This window comes from Chionomys nivalis, chromosome 17, assembly GCF_950005125.1.
Source record: "Chionomys nivalis chromosome 17, mChiNiv1.1, whole genome shotgun sequence".
Lineage (NCBI taxonomy): Eukaryota > Metazoa > Chordata > Mammalia > Rodentia > Cricetidae > Chionomys > Chionomys nivalis.
The window spans coordinates 3865403-3881728 of NC_080102.1; the positions used below are offsets into that span (position 1 = coordinate 3865403).

The 16326-nt window shown below is 45.8% G+C and overlaps 1 protein-coding gene across 4 annotated transcripts in view; it reads right to left on the reverse strand.

Moving 5' to 3' along the window:
- Ncald (neurocalcin delta) overlaps positions 1-16326 on the reverse strand; it is a 323531-nt gene that overhangs the window by 9637 nt on the left and 297568 nt on the right. For all 4 annotated transcript variants that reach the window (XM_057792372.1, XM_057792370.1, XM_057792371.1 and 1 more), the window contains one exon: positions 11144-11540. In XM_057792372.1, coding sequence (XP_057648355.1) covers positions 11144-11521 — 378 coding nt within the window. In that variant the 5' untranslated portion in view covers positions 11522-11540. The remainder of the gene's footprint in view (positions 1-11143; positions 11541-16326) is intronic.

Sequence of the window (16326 nt, forward strand, 5' to 3'; positions counted from 1 at the left end):
AAGAAGTCCTAGGCTGCAGTCCTGATCCAGCCACAGAGCAAGCAAGATGTGACTGCCTTGACGAGAAAGGTACCAAGCCATTAACATAGACAAGAATAATGGGCTAATATAAGTTATAAGAGTTAATAAGAAGCCTGAGCTAATGGGTCAGTTTATAACTAATGTAGACCTCTGTGTGATTTCTTTGGAACTTAACAACTACAGAAACCAGGCAGGACAAAGACTGGGTGGGACAGAAAACTCAAACAACAGGCTTATATGACAAGAACTTCAAGTCTTTGAGGAAAGAAGTTGAAAACATATTAGAAGATGAAAAAACCTCCCATGTTCATGGATTGGTAAGATTAACATAGTAAAATGGTCATTTTGCCAAAGCAATCAATAAATTCAACATAATTCCCATCAAAATTCCAACACAATTCTTTACGGACCTTAAAAGAACAATACTCAATTTCATATGAAAAAAAGGCTAGCTAAAGCAATCTTGTACAATAAAAAAACTTCCAGAGATATCACCATCCCTGATTTCAAACTGTACTATGGAGAAATAGTAGTAAAAACCACATGGTTTTGACAATAAAAAAAAATAGGTTGATCAATGGAATCGAATTGAAGACCCAAATGTAAATCCACACACCTATGGACTCTCGATTTCTGACAAAGAGTAAAAAACTATACAATGGAAAAAAGGAAGCATTGTCAACAAATGGTGCTGGTCTGACTGAATGTCAGCATGTAGAATACAAATAGATCTGTATCTATCACCCTACACAAAACTCAAGTCCAAGTGGATCAAAGACCTCAACACAAAACTAGATGCGCTGAACCTGATAGAAGAGAAAGTGAGGAATAGCTTTGAATGCCTTGGCTCAGGAGATAACTTCCTGAACTAAACACCAGTAGAGCAGGCATTAAGACCAATAATTAATAAATAGGACTTCAAAAACTGGAAAGCTTCTGTAAGGCAAAGGAGAAAAGGGCAGTCTACAGAATGGGAAAAGATCCTCATCAGTGCCACATATGACAGAGGGCTGATCTCCAAAATCTATAAAGAATTCAAGAAACTAGACAACAAACTAAATAATCCAATTAAAAAATGGGACACAGATCCAAACAGAGAATTCACAATAGAAGAATCTCAAATGGCCAAGAATCACTTAAAGAAATGTTTAACATTCTTAGCCATTGGGGAAATGCAAAATCAAAATGACTCAGATTCCATCTTGCATCTGTCAAGAAGGCTAAGATCAAAAACACAAGTGACAGCTTATACTGGCAAAGCTATAGAGCAAGGGGAACACTTCTTTGCTGACGGGAGTGTAAACTTCTACAGCCACTTTGAAAATCAATATGGCAGTTTTTCAGAAAATTGGGAATCGATTTACCTCAAGACCCAGCTATGCCACTCCTGGGCATATACCACCATACCGCAAGGACACTTGATCAACTATGTTCATAGTGGCATTATTCTAAGTAGCCAGAAGCTGGAAACAACCTAGATGTCCCTCACCAGAAGAATGGAGAAAGAAAATATGGTACATTTATGTTAAAAATAATGACATCATGAAATTTGCTGGCAAATGCATGGAACTAGAAAAATCATCCTGAGTGAAATAATCCAGACCCAGAAAGACAAACATGGTATGCACTCACTCATAAGTGGATATTAGCCGTAAAGGAGAACCATGCTAAAATCTACAGACCCAGAGGGGTTAAGTAACAAGGATCAAGGGGTAATCCCACTGTGAAGAGGAAATAGCATAGATGTAACTGGGGGAATGTGGGGAGGGTTCTGGACAAGGGGGTATAAGAATGGGAACAGGAGGGATCAGGTGAGACCCATAACACAGAGGGAACTCACCCTGACACTGCCTGGAGGGTCAGAGGCAGGACAGCCCAGAGACCCAGAATAGAACCAAATATGACAAGCCAAAAGAAAAAAGTCAACGAAATGCCTAGTGATATTCTGCTATACAATTTGTTACCTAGCACAATTGTCATCCAAGAGGCTTCACCCAGCAACTGGTGGAAACAGATGAAGAGGCCCACAGTCAAACATTTAGTAGAGCTCAGGGAATCCTGCAGAGTCAGAGGGGCCAAGGACAACTCACGGATTCATAGGGGCTCACAGAGACTGAACCAGCAACCAGGGAGCCAACAATGGACTGACCTAGGTCCTCTGCACCTATGTTACAGTAATGTAGCCTGGACTTCTAACAGTTGAGATCAGGGATGTCTCTGACTATGTTGTCTGCTTTGGGGATCCTCTCCTCTTACCAGATTGCCTCATCCATTCTTAATAGAAGAGGGGGTGCCCAGTCTCACTGCAACTTGATCTACCATAGCTGGCTGATGTCTAAGGGAAGAGAAACAGAGGAGGAGGATTGGTTGGGAGGAGAGAGGCTGGGGGTGATGTGGGATTCCCCTCTATAAGTTGTGAATATCATTGGTTAATAAACTGTCTTAGGCCTGTGCAGGGCAGAAAAGGGTATGTGGGCAAAACTAAACTGAATGCTGGGAGAAAGAAGTCTGAGTCAGAGAGAAGCCATATAGCCCAACCAGAGACAGACGTAGGAACTTTAACCAGTAAGCCACAGCCACATGGCAATATTCAGATTACAGAAATGGGTTAAATTAAGATATAATAAGATATAAGAGTTAGCCAATAAGAAGCTAGAGCTAATGAGCCAAACAGTGATTTAATTAATACAGTTTTTGTGTGGTTACTTTGGTTCTGGGTGACTGGGACAAACAAGCAGCCTCTTACAATGAGGGAGGGAAGAGGGAGGGAAAGAAACTGCAGGAGGGATGCAAAAACAAGATTAAACAAATAAAATAAAAGGGCCCAGAACAATGCCTTTTTAAAAAACTCATTTTAAGGACAATGGACATTGGATGGTCTGTAGACATAAGTGTATGGAAATTAAAGCTACCCACACACAGGCTGGACAAGCACTTCAGATAACTGTACATTTCCAGAGTGTTCTTTCTAAGAAAAATGTCTTTCAACATGCCCTCAGGCCAACCATCACCAAACAGGGTGGGAAACCCTGCTTTACGCTGCTTGACCACCGTAGTTAATGGCCCTACGAATTCCTACAATGAAGATACCCAGTGAGTTCTGTTTTATCTAGTATCTCCCAAACTGATTTGGCCAATCCTTCTGTTACAAAGCATCAATAAAATTAGCACCCCAAGAAGATTCTGTCAGAGCCTAGACTCAGTCTGATGCTAGCTGCCTCTCCCAGTGTCCTCTGTTCTTCCTCCTCTTCTACCTGGTGGAACTAACGATACACGATCCATGATGTGTCTTCATGAAATTTCTCTTCCTGGTGGTGTCTGCATTGCTTCCATGCAGGATGCTCATCTATCTCTGTATGTTTTGGAGCCTAGTGCTTGCTTCATTTGACGAATGAATGTTGGTTTACGATAAGCACAGAGATGACACAATGTCCTTAGATTTAGAAGAGGAAAACATTGGCCAGGTCGGGGAACTCACAGCACAGGTGGCAGAGACAGGTGATCAGGACGGATGTTAAGATGAGAACAGAGTGCGCCGCTTCCAGCCAGGATGCTTAGGGACCGGATTACCCTCCTGTCTAAATCCATCAACAGCAAAACCCCAAAGACAACGCCTATCATACGATGGCACTGGTTAAACTCATCGGGTCACAGAACAAAAGGAAAAGACATGAACGTGGGAAAGTAACTTGCATGGCGCGAGAGAATGGGAAGGAGGTAGGAGAAAGCGCAGGGTGAGAGTAATCAGGATGTATTACACACACGCATGACATGGTTGCAGAGTATATTTACTCTTAAAAAGACAGTGCACACAGAACCTGTAAATTAGGCAAGCTAAGGACAGTGATTCTGAGAAACTAGAAAGAGAAGAGGTAAGCAAGCCCTGGGCAGCCATTGCGATGCCGTGGCAGTGTCTGAGCGGCAGCTGCAGGAAGGAACCTACGTGGAGCTTGATAGACTCGCCGGTAGGTGAACAGAATGAAAATGCTGGGTAGACCAAAGTGCTTAGTGTTTCAGGACAGGTTACAATAAAGGAGAGAGCCACACAGAGAGAACCCCAGAGAGCGGCCATCGGTCCCTCTGGGTGTCCAGCTGAGTCCTATGCAGACGGATGAGAGCGACCAAAGACTGGGTGGAAAGAACCAGATGAAAGGGTGAGTGGGGAGAGCGCCTGGTCCGAGGTCAAGAAGAAAGTCTGTTTTTCCTATCCATGGAAAACCTTCTGATTTGTGTGGTCCTGCCTGCTTTGAGAGGTCTTACCTCAGTAGTGGGGAATTAGTCACAGATGACCCTGCTCTGTGTCACCTATCAAATTTTAAAAGCAAGGTCTGGAAAGTTGAAGCCGTTTCCAAGCAACTTAACTACATCTCAGAACAAAGCATAGGGATATTTATATTTAAAAAAATATTCAAAAAAATCTCACAATGTCTCGTGCCCAATAAAAACGTAGCAGGCGTGAGGAAACGCCACCACAGCACTCAGGAGAAGGAAGGGATCCGTCAAGTGGCCTAGAACTGACATGGATGTTATAATTAGCAGAGGCCATTGAGACGGTTACAGAAACCGTGCTGCTGTGTCCCCAAAATAGACAGGGGAAGACACAAAGGAGCCCTAGATCAAACTTCTGGCAACGAAAGCTACAGTGTTTGAGGTGAAAAATACACAGAGTGAGATTGATGGCAAACTAGACCTTCCGGTTGAAAGAATACTGGTGCAGACATGAGGGGAAGCCACCCGAGACAGAAAGGGAGAAAACGTAACGTCTGCAACACAGCAGGATGCTGGCGGGTGGTATGTGGCCTCTGGGCTGTGGAGTCCGTACACAGAGACTGAACGAGCCAAGAGAGCGGAACTCAAAGAGATTCGAAAGCATCATTACTAAAATAATATTCCAATGCTGGGGAAAAGCACAGGTCGACAGACCAAAGTTCTGATAAACAAAAAGCATTCCACACTCAGTCCAGGAGACACAAGATGGTTTGTTCATCCCACCATCGGCCCACTTCACTCAGGAGTCCTATTCCGCATCTTTGCTTTGGGTAAGGTGACTTTTGCCTAGCTTGTCACTCGCATTCAGTTTTAAGGCTGCTGCGGTACAGTACCTGTACATCTCACTGGTGACAGCCTGCTGCTGTTGTCCTTGCAAGACTCTTGCTTCGTGACTTCCTGAGAACAGAAAGGAGGCAAGGGTAGCCCCATCTCTTATACTGAATGATGTGTGCCTATCCCCCAGGGGTTGCTTCTGTGTCTCCCACAGCTCCGAGAAGTTCTAGGCACCCACGGGAGATTTGTTGGTGCTTCTCAACTGTTACTTGGCTCCTTCCTTAGATTCAGCCTGTGCTGTGACAGGTGTGTGGGCATTCAGACTGTCCCCAGCAGGGCAGGGAGCTGGAACTATGAAGGGCAGAAAAGATTCTTCTTCCTCATAAAGTCACGGGCAGACTGTGTTCCCATCAAGAGGAGAGAATCTAGTGTACGATGGAGGAAAGGTCAGAGTTGAGACACGCCTCAAGGCTCTGAGAAAGAGCTTCAGCGCAACAATAAAAACCAGTCTAAAATCACGATCCTAAATTTGTCACTAAAAGGAAATCAGTGCATAAATGTAAAAAAAGGAGTTCATTTAATGCTCTAAACCAAATTCACAGATGGTTTTACTTGTTTATCCCGATGATGGTACACCAAAAATAGTGAGAACTAATAGTTTTCTTTAAAAGAGAGCCACAGTTACACCCAGCGTATGTGGGAGACGGAACAGTAATCCCCCACATATGTCCACATCCTAACCCTTGGAACCTGGAGCCGTCTGACCTTAGATAGAAAGGAGATTTCACAAAACAAGTTGAATCCCAGATATGGAGATGAGAGAGTGTGTCTCTAGATCCCACGCATGGCCCCAGCAAGACATAAGGAACTGGTGATTAATATCCATAGCTGCATGAAGGAGTGCATGCATGGGAGAGAGAAGCAGAGTCACGGTCCAGCAGCGTGAGTCTCACCATCAGTCAGCTGCGGCAATGAACAGGGACACACACCTGGGAATGTAAGCTCTGGAAGGGGAGGCAGCCCTCAGGATACCTTAATTTTAGTGCAGTGAAGCTGAGGCCAGACTGAGGCTGGATGCTGCTTGCAGTAGCCGCTGTAGGAGGCTAATTCGGCCTGCTTCAGCAGCACACTGAATCTAGAGCGGTGTGGTGCACATCTAGCCTTTCCCACCAATATCAGGAAATACAAATGAATTCTAGTTTGCTGTTTTCTTTTGTCACAAACACCGTGATGTGACTACCGAAACCAAGCCACAGGCGATATCTGAGTACAACGAATGGAGGATTGATTTCTGAATGACATCTCTCCCTCCCGTCCATGCAAAGCCCAAGCACAGACTCATTTTCCTCCTGGTCTACATTGTTAGTGTTTGCAGCTGATCCTAAATCTGTGTCTTCCCCACTAAATGGCTTGAATTGCCGAGTCTTGAAGGGAGGAGGGAGAACTCAGCTAGGAAGCTCCTGTCAGAGCGTGTGACTTTCAAACTCAGACTCTGAGTTTGTTTGGGGTGCTCCCGGGCCACAGCCGGTCCCGCCTTCCTGCTTCCTAACAGCTGTTTAGCCAAGCTCGGCCCTGAGCCGCAGCAGTGAGTAACCAAATGAGTGTTTTCCTAAATGGTGCCGACTAGCTAGGGCGAAACCAAAAGCATCCCCACACGGGGCTTCCTGTGACAGCGCCAGGGCCTTCAAAGGGGGAGGGAACAAAAGAAAAAAAATCAGAATGTAAGGCTCGGTGAGATCCAACACCGGACTCCAATTCATCCTGAATAATTGAGAGTGGGGATTAGCATAAGAATGAGGTGGATGCGTGAATTGTTAGCTGGCAAAGCAGACCCTGGTATGAAAACGGTTTGACATCTAATTTAATCTCTTTGATGATCTGCAGTCACTTCAGGGTGCCCTGTGGTATTTGCAATCATGAATATTAACCATTAGGATATGGGACGTCTAAAAAGGTTGAGGACATCTGAGTCTTCCATTGGCAGGCTTCTTAAGACCCTCATAGTCACGCAGGCATGTCTCAAGGCCGCGCGTGCTCTCAGTTTATATCTGGACTCTCATGAAGGCCTGGCAGTGGCTTGGGGCACTCTACAATGAGGAGCTGCCTGTGGCAGGCTCAGCGTTCCCTAGGAAACAGGGTGGAGCTCCCAACTCTGCCTCCGCCCCACCCCCAGGGTTCAGGTGTCTGCTGGCACCCTCTGCCTGTCCTGCGGTTTTCTCACTTTCTCTCCAAACTGCACTCCAAGGCATAGGAACAATGTCTTTTCCGAACACTGCTCCCCTTGCCAGGGTTCCTGCCAAGCTGTGATCGAGAGGAGGGAGCACAGCTGCAGCTCCTTTTCCCAAAGATCACATCTTTAACGGTTCCTTCCCATCTTGGTATTTACAAGTTCAGGAGCAGAAGCCACAAAACCCAGGAAAACTGGGCAAACAATGTCAGGGACAACACTGACTCACGGGCATTTCTAGTTCAGACTCCACTTAGGAAGAAATTTTGTCCAAAATGAGAACCGGCTCAGCCCTTTGTGCCCTTCCAGGGGTGGAGCCCAGCCCTCGGAGCCGGGAAAGGCAGACCCTGTGGAGAGCTAAGGTGCAGTTTACTGAGAGTGACTACCTCGTGCTCACGAAGCACTTTGTCCTCCTCTCAGCACCGAATGACAAAACAAATCACAACAGCCAAAAAAGCCCAATAAGGATGTAAGCTACAGCTGGATCCCACGCGCCCAGAGCCCAGCGTGCAGAGGTTTGGTCCTGTGTCTGTGGTCATACGGGAAGGAGGCGGAATCTTCATGAGATGGGGCCTGTTGGTGATATCTTCTGGTAACTGGGGGTGAGTTCTCTCTCTAGCACGATGAATAGCTTTGAAAACTGTAAAATGATATGGAAATGTTCTATATATGCTTGAGGGGGCATTAGGAAAAATACCCTGACAGAATGTATCAAGACATCTTAGAAATGTTCATGCCCTTTGACCCAGTTATTGGGATTCTGCTGTAGGAGGTCCTTCTGTATTTGTGTTGCTTTTATTGGCTAAATAAAGAAACTGCCTTGGCCTTTTGGTAGGGCAGTACTTAGATAGGCGGGAAAACAGAACTGAATTCTGGGAGGAGGAAGGCAGACAGGGAGAGCTGCCATGAAGTTGCCAGGTCAGAGATGCTGAATCTTTCCCGGTAAACCACGACCTCATGGTGATACACAGATTAACGGAAATGGGTTAGATCAAAATGTGAGAGTTGGCCAAGAAGAGGCTAGATATAACGGGCCAAGCAGTAATTAAATTAATTTCTTTGTTGTTATTTTGGGGTTAAGCAGGCTGAGTGGCGGGACACAGCCCATGCCCTCCTACTACGGGTGTAAGCTAGCTAAGTGGGATGGAACAAAAGGGGCCTCGCTCCTCATACTACAGGATTCCAGGCCAAGAAAATTATCCTATAAATAAAAAACTTTATATAAAAAGATTGATTTTATTTTTAAAAGATAAACTATTTTGTCTAATAGTAAAAATGGGAAATAGCCTAAATATCCAGCAGTAAAAAATTAAGTAATTATAATATGCTGTTGGATTATTATGTAGTCATTGCCTATCTTTATTAAACATTTTTGACTTTTTAAAAATTACTTATTTATTATGTATACAGTGTTCTACCTGCATGTATGACTGCACACACACCAGATCTCATTATAGATGGTTGTAAACCACCATATGGGTGTTGGAATTGAACTCTGGACCTTTGAAAGATCAGGCAGTGCTCTTAACCTCTGAGCCATCTCTCCAATCCCTTTTTATGACATTTTTTAAAGACAGCAATACTTGTGTTTTTTGGTTGGTGAAAATGGTAAGATAGAAAATTACATATACTTTATAGAATTAATTGAATTTTTAAAGCAACATAAGAGGGTCAGGAAATATGTCATTTACAAATTTTCAGTAGTGAGTAAGATGGAATAATGAGTAACTTTCTCTTAATATTTTATTTTAGCCTGGCGGTGGTGGAGCACGCCTTTAATCCCAGCACTCGGGAGGCAGAGGCAGGCGAATCTCTGTGAGTTCGAGGCCAGCCTGGTCTACAAGAGCTAGTTCCAGGACAGGAACCAAAAAGCTACGGAGAAACCCTGTCTTGAAAAATCAAAAAAAAAAAAATTTTATTTTATTGTACAGGTATGGGTGTTTGCCTGCGTGTATGTCCCGTGGAGGCCAGAAGAGGGCATTGGGTCTTCTGTGCCTGGTTAAAGATGGTTGTCAACTACCGTGTGTGCTGGGAATTGAACCCAGGTCTTCTGGAGGAATAAGCAGCTCTTCTTAACTGCTGACCCATCTCTCAAGCCCATTTATCAAGCCCTTTATCTGCCCATCTCTTACATTTGATGTCTACCCTCTCAGGGGAGGGCAGACAGCCTTTATTTCTGCTAAGATCTACATCACTAAGGGATTACTTTGATGTAACTTTTTAATTTCATTACCCTGTGGTGAAGGGACAGTTACTAGTGAACAGTCAGAAAAGAGAAGTGCTTAGCAGAGCTGGGAGACATTGCTGGGGGAGGCAGTGTCCTGGAGACCCCTGGTCCCGCATCTTCCCAATGCTTGGTGCTGTCCCTGTAATGCCCCTGCAGGCTCCACCCTTTGTCCTTGCTGCCAGGTTCAGTCACAGCTCTATAGTAGTTTTTTCAGCTCTGTCTGGTTTCCATTATCATGGTCCCTGAGGTTCTCCGCTGCACTCTTCCCTTGTTACACCCCTTCCCCTTCAGTGCCCCACCATTTTCCCAGGGCAGCCACTCTATCTAAGAAGGACATCTGTCCAGATGTCCCCAGGGGAATAGGACCTCTGAACTGAGCCCTCTAAGAAACCCTGCTCTCTGCTGAAGTAATGCTACCCACTGTGCTCCCCTCACCTGCCTGGACTGCAATGGCAGCCAGTTGTCCTTGGCTTGGCCATCCACCCAGTCCTTAATAACACCTGCCACTGAAGCCCTTCTGACCTCCTCCTTACGCTTGTCTCTGGGTCCCACCCACTGCTAGCTCTCTGCAACAGCCACTGTCCTACCAGCAAGTCCCTGGAGCGGGTGGTTCAAGGAGGCCAGATGCATTGTCTCCTAGGAAAGTGATGATCTATTTGTATCTCTGATGGGGCAAAGCTTCGAGTCCAGTCCCTGATCTTGTTTAAGAGTCTACAAAGCAGCAAATTAATGACAACCGTCTTTCCTATGTGGCTGGCCCTGGGCTAGGCAGGGGTGGTGGTTTGGATGACAACAGCATCCATAGGTTCATGTTTGAAAGCTTGGTCTACAGATAGTGGAGCCTTTAGAAAGGTTTAGGAGGTGTGGCCTTGTTGGAGTAGGTGTGCCACTGGGGGTGAGCTCTGAGGTTTCAGAAGCCAACACCAGGCCCAGTCTCTCTCTCTCTGCCTTTGGATCAGGATGTAAGGTTCTCAGCTACTGCTCCAGTGCCTGCCTGTCTGCTTCCTGTCATGATGACCATGAATTAACCTTCCAAATCAGTAAGCAAGCCCCCAACTAAATGCTTTCTTTTGTAAGAGTTGCCTTGGTCATGGCGGCTCTTCACAGCAACAGACAGTGACATGGAGAATTATCTCTGATCTTAACACCATGACATGACAGTTCTGTTTTACAGGTGAAGATGCTCCTCCTGGCCAAGAGATCAAAGCCACAGAGTCAGTCACTGAAAAAAGCAGGTGGGCACCCAACTCGGGGCTTTCTTAGTGACACAACTTTGGAAGACAAGACCCCAAACTCCAAGTCTGGGCAGGCTGTTGTAGCTGATCAATGGGGGGATTGTGACAAGGGTGGCCAACAGAAAAGCCCCGTCCCTCCACAGTGTGCTGACTACTGACAGGTAAGAATGTGTAGGCAGCGTAGCTGGAGCTCCTAAGTTTTCAAGAGATTCTAACCAACATAGATTTTTATGTAATTTCTGTCGCATGCAAATTCAAAAATTTCAGAACCACTAAGAGAACCATATTAACTGTCCTGGCAACACACCATCTTATAAACGCAGACCCGCACTCTCCCGGGGCCCATCTGGGTCTTGTGACAGATGCCCTTATCTCTGCCAGGGGCCCTACCTGTACAATCTCCAGCATCTCTGCCTTGCTGATGTAGCCGTTGCCATCCAGGTCGTACATGCTGAAGGCCCACTTGAGCTTCTGCTCCAGCTTGCCCCTCGACGTTACGCTCAGGGCGATGATGAACTCCCTAAAGTCTATTGTCCCGTCTCCGTTTGCATCGAAGGTGCGGAAGACGTGCTCTGCAAATTTGGAAGCATCCCCATAAGGGAAAAAGTTCCCGTATATTTTCTTAAACTCTTCCATTGATAAGTGTCCGCTGGGGCAGTCTCTCAAGAAGCCTTTGTACCACTCCTGGATCTCATGCTCAGTGAAGTCCGTGCTTTCCAGCAAGTCCTGCATGACTTCAGGGCGCAGTTTGCTGTTCTGTTTCCCCATCCTGGTGGCAAGAACTCAACTGCAGAGAGAAAAGAAAATACATATAGTTTTTTAAAGCTATCTTTTAGGGTCATATGATTATCTGGGACGGCTCCTCGGGAAGAGGGGAAAAACAAACTCTATACTAGCCCCATAGCTAGAAAAAATGATGGAAAACAAGTCAGTCAAAGATGCAGAACCAACCAGAAAGGGATGCATGGATGGGTGGATGTATGTATGTATGTATGTATGTATGTATGTATGGATGGATGGATGGACAGACAAATGGACAGATGGATGTATGGTCATTCAAATGGGTGAATAGATGATCAGATAGGCACGTAGAAGGAAGGTCGACAATTCATTCTTGATTTATCAATTTGCAAGAGTTCTAATTTCAAATCCTTTAAGTAGAACTAAAGGAACAGAAGAGGGAGAGGGAGAAGGAAGGAGAGAGGGAGGGAAGAAAGGAGGGAGAGTGAGGGGGGAGGGAGAGAGAGAGAGAGATTTGAGCATGTTTCATTCTCAGTATGCTTCCATGTCAAGTGTGACTTGTGTACTTCTGGAAGCCATAGTGCAAGAAGAAGGAAAATGGAAACCCAGTGTGAACCTCCGCTGCTCCTGTTAGACCCAGGGGGAGTCATGGGCCACTTGGCGATTAGATGGTGAAGATGGTGATTTAGAAAGCTCTTCCTGCCCTGTGATTATGGCCTAGGGAACAAAACCTTGTATCATCTTATCCTAACAGTGGCATGTGCCCACAACCAAACAGTAAACTACCACAGCGACGCACGGAGCAAACCAGCAGCATCTTCAAACCCGAGTCACTGGGACAAGCGCAGCTAGTATTTTGGTGTGAGTGCTTCCATGTTGTGTGTAGATGTATTTAATGTTACTAAACCTAGTTCCCAGATTATTTTTTCAACTTGACAATGGTACGAAAGTGATTCATATTCAGTAGAATTGTACTTTTGTGAATTTTGAGTTTGGGGCATCGCCCAGACCAGTGTTATCTGGTTCTGTGCTCCCCCAACTGCATGGCATGGTTGCGCCTCAGCTCCGTGGGCGGCATTGTCCACAAGGAGGCTGTAGACACTCTCCAGCGGGCCTTCCACTGCGACTCTTCTTGCCCAAAACAGTTTTACATGACTATGGGTCATAGGTGTATAACATAGATATGCAGATGAAACACTTATAATAAACCAGACATTTGAAAACAATTCTTTTATAAACATTTTCCAGGTGCTAAAGGTAACAGCAGAATTAGCTATTAATGAGATGGGTGTGCTTGTTTGCCTCACACAGTCTAACCCAGAGATACACTGATTCCAGACAAATACAAGGAAGGACGACAGAAGGAAGATATGAAGCATCTTTGTTGTCTGTGATTAAACCTGTCTGCTTTCACCAGAGTGGAAGCCTTTGTGTACAGAGTAGACACGCTGGAGACCAACATGAAGGAGACTTGAATCCAGCTACGCTGTTTCAGGCAGACATCATTGGTCTTGTGTGGTGTGGCAGGGGGCTGTGTGGTGTGGCAGCGGGCTGTGTGGTGTGGCAGCGGGCTGTGTGGTGTGGCAGCGGGCTGTGTGGTGTGGCAGGGGGCTGTGTGGTGTGGCAGCGGGCTGTGTGGTGCAAAGTGTGCACATGGAACCTCCGGAGCCAACGCTGCGGTGATGTCCCACGGCACAACTCACGCAAGCTCCGCCAGAAACATCTCGAATTCACTGTGTGTTTGACTTTGAGTTAAAAATTACGTTGGATTTATTTGTGTGTTTGAAAATTTTGCTGCACAATGTGTATCTGTGTGGACCCTCTGGCACTGGAATTGTGGACAATTGTGAGCTGACATGTGGGAGCTGGGAACTCAACTGTGGTCCTAAGAGCAGCCAGTGCTCGTGAGCCACCGCTCCAGTCCTTGAATTAATCTTTGGTAAGAGAAGCATTTTACACGATGCCACGTGTTCTCAGGCTACTGATTCCCTTGAGGGATCTCGTGTGCAGTCCTGACTACAGCTGAGAGCTTTGTTCTACAGTGGGCTGGGATGCCCGGATGTTGAGTATGTGACATGTATTTGGTCTGGGGCCTCCTATATCAACTAACAATTGAGACAATCCTCTACAGATACACACACAGGCCAATCTGATCTAGGCAATTCCTCTCAAAATTGACTAGAGACTGTGTCATGGTGACCATCAACACTAGCTAGGACTATAGTCAGAATACACCCCTTGTCATAGAAGAGGCTGAGCCCTTGCATTTACAGATGACCTGAGGACTAAGCCCAATCTTAATCATGACTGATTTCCCACGTTGGAATATTTATCATCCCCCCCCCCAACACACACACTGTCTGCCCTGCAGCAGATTATACTGGGAGGCACTGGCTTTGCTTCGCTGGGGCTCATCCCACTGGGCATATTGTGAACTAAGGCCAAAGGAACGAGTGGGAAAAACATTGCTGGTAGACAGAAAGATGACTAATTAGCAGATGGACACGCAGGATTGTCCTGGAAGAGGAGGCGTTGCCAGGAGGCAACTGACTTTCCCATGCTCTTGGTCACACTAGAAACCACCCAGCGGTTAGAGCGGCAGCTTGGTCTCAGGGCCTCTGGTACTGAACTGTCTGAGGCCCTTACTCAGAAGTAGTTCCTACAGGGCAGTGTTTGCGGCTCCCAGGGCTCAAACCTTTGTACATCCATAGATGTGGAAACCTTAGGACCCTTAGGAATCGCCCGACTGGTTGGTTTTGACTTTCTCAAGTTTTATTGTCTCTGTAATTGACTCATAGTATGTGTGTGTGTGTGTGTGTGGCTTACAATGCCGTGTTTTTATAGACGTGTGCCCAGTGTGATGGTCAGAGCAGGCTAATTAGCATATTATCATCTCAAACATCTTCAAAGCTTCTTCGCTAGCTATTTTGAGCCTCACACCATTGTTAACGGTGCCCTGCTGTGCGGAAGAAGAATGAAGCCTGCCCCCTCGTCTGGCTCTGGCACTCAGTCCCACTCCTTTTAGAATCTGAGTTTGGCGCTGCAGCGGGAACCTGGCTCTGCTTCGACTCCCCTGAGTCAACCTCTGAGGGGTTGAGGCGATGAGGCGGACTTTCCTTCTATTAGCGTGAGCGACAGCTGCAGGGAGACCTCATTTAGAGGTCCCTGTGAATGTGAGGTTGAGCGAAACCCACTTATACAGAGAAAAAAAATTAACTTACAAATGAAGCACAGATTGGATTTATAAACTGAGCATCCCAATAATGTTCACTTCCCTCTCCTGGAAGTAAGAATCCTCCCTAAGAATAGAGACTCGCTTGTATTAGAATTTTAAAACCCTCATTTAGTTGTTACGTTGGCAATTTGCCTGTGGCTAGAATTCAGAAACAGGATTTGATACATAATGCATAGGTTTGCAGAGAGCCAACACGTTTGGTAGGATTTGGAATCTGCAAGTGATTTCAAGCTCTCCTTTCAGGAGTTCTGTGGATTCAGCACTTTGGTATGGTATCCATCCAATCAGATGGCTGCCGTGTTTCCAATCAGATCACCACCATTACAGTTTTGTTATCTGCAAACCATCTGGTGCCTGAGGAAGTGGGGAGTTTGCTATTTTAATATTTAAATCTACCTGTTTAAAGAGTGACTTCTTTTCCTGTGGAAACAAGGCTCTGCTTCTTTTTTTTTTTTTAAATTATATTTATTATATATACAATATTCTGTTTGTGTGTATGCCTGCAGGCCAGAAGAGGGCACCAGACCTCTTTACAGATGGTTGTGAGCCACCATGTGGTTGCCGGGAATTGAACTCAGGACCTTTGGAAGAGCAGGCAATGCTCTTAACCACTGAGCCATCTCTCCAGCCCCAAGGCTCTGCTTCTTCAAAGCCAACTTCCGGTCCTTTTCCAGGCTTTATAAAGTACTTCTCACTTATTAGCTGTTTCCTACAGGGAACAACATTGCCTCCACATCCTGACTAAGTCTCTCGGATGGCTGATCTGTGTGCAGCTATTTTTCAGTAAACACTAATTAGACCACATTCACAATCTCATTAGCACAGAAAGACCGTAACACAAACAGAGAGAGGAGCATAAACTAAGTCATCTGGGAAGCCGCGTTTGCAGCTCCGTCCAGGGTTTGTTTCTGGAGCTGTCAACAATTCCAACTGAGTACTGATGTCTGAACTCAATGACACCATCTGCACTTGCTTGGCCAGAAAGAAACCAGAAGCCTTGACCAGGGATAGGATTTCATTCATGGGTAGACCTGTGAGACTTCCATTCATGGGTAGACCTGGAGACCTGTGATGGGTTTCAATCGTGAGTAGACCTGTGATAGACGTTCATTCATGAGTAGACCTGGAGACCTGTGATGGACGTTCATTCATGAGTAGACCTGTGATAGACGTTCATTCATGAGTAGACCTGTGATAGACGTTCATTCATGAGTAGACCTGTGATAGACGTTCATTCTTTGGGTAGAGGGGAGGAAGGTCTGGGGGTTTTCTTTTGGAAAACAGGACTGTGTGCCTATTTGTATAGATGAAGGGCATGGAGAGTAACTCCAGGGAAATACTGTATTAGTTAATGGTCAGGAAGAAACTAGTACAGAGACAGAAGTTGAGTCCTGGGTCAAATCTTCTTCATCGCTTCACAGCCATTAGCTGATTTTATGCTATTAAACATAACAGGACAGAGGAGAGTGCAGGGGTTCAGGAGCCGGAGAGAGTTCATCAGGAAGGAGTACGCATTGCCCTTGCAGAGGACCTGAGTTCAGTTCCCATCACCCACATTCCCACACTGGGAGGCTCAGGGTCCCTGTAACTCCCATTC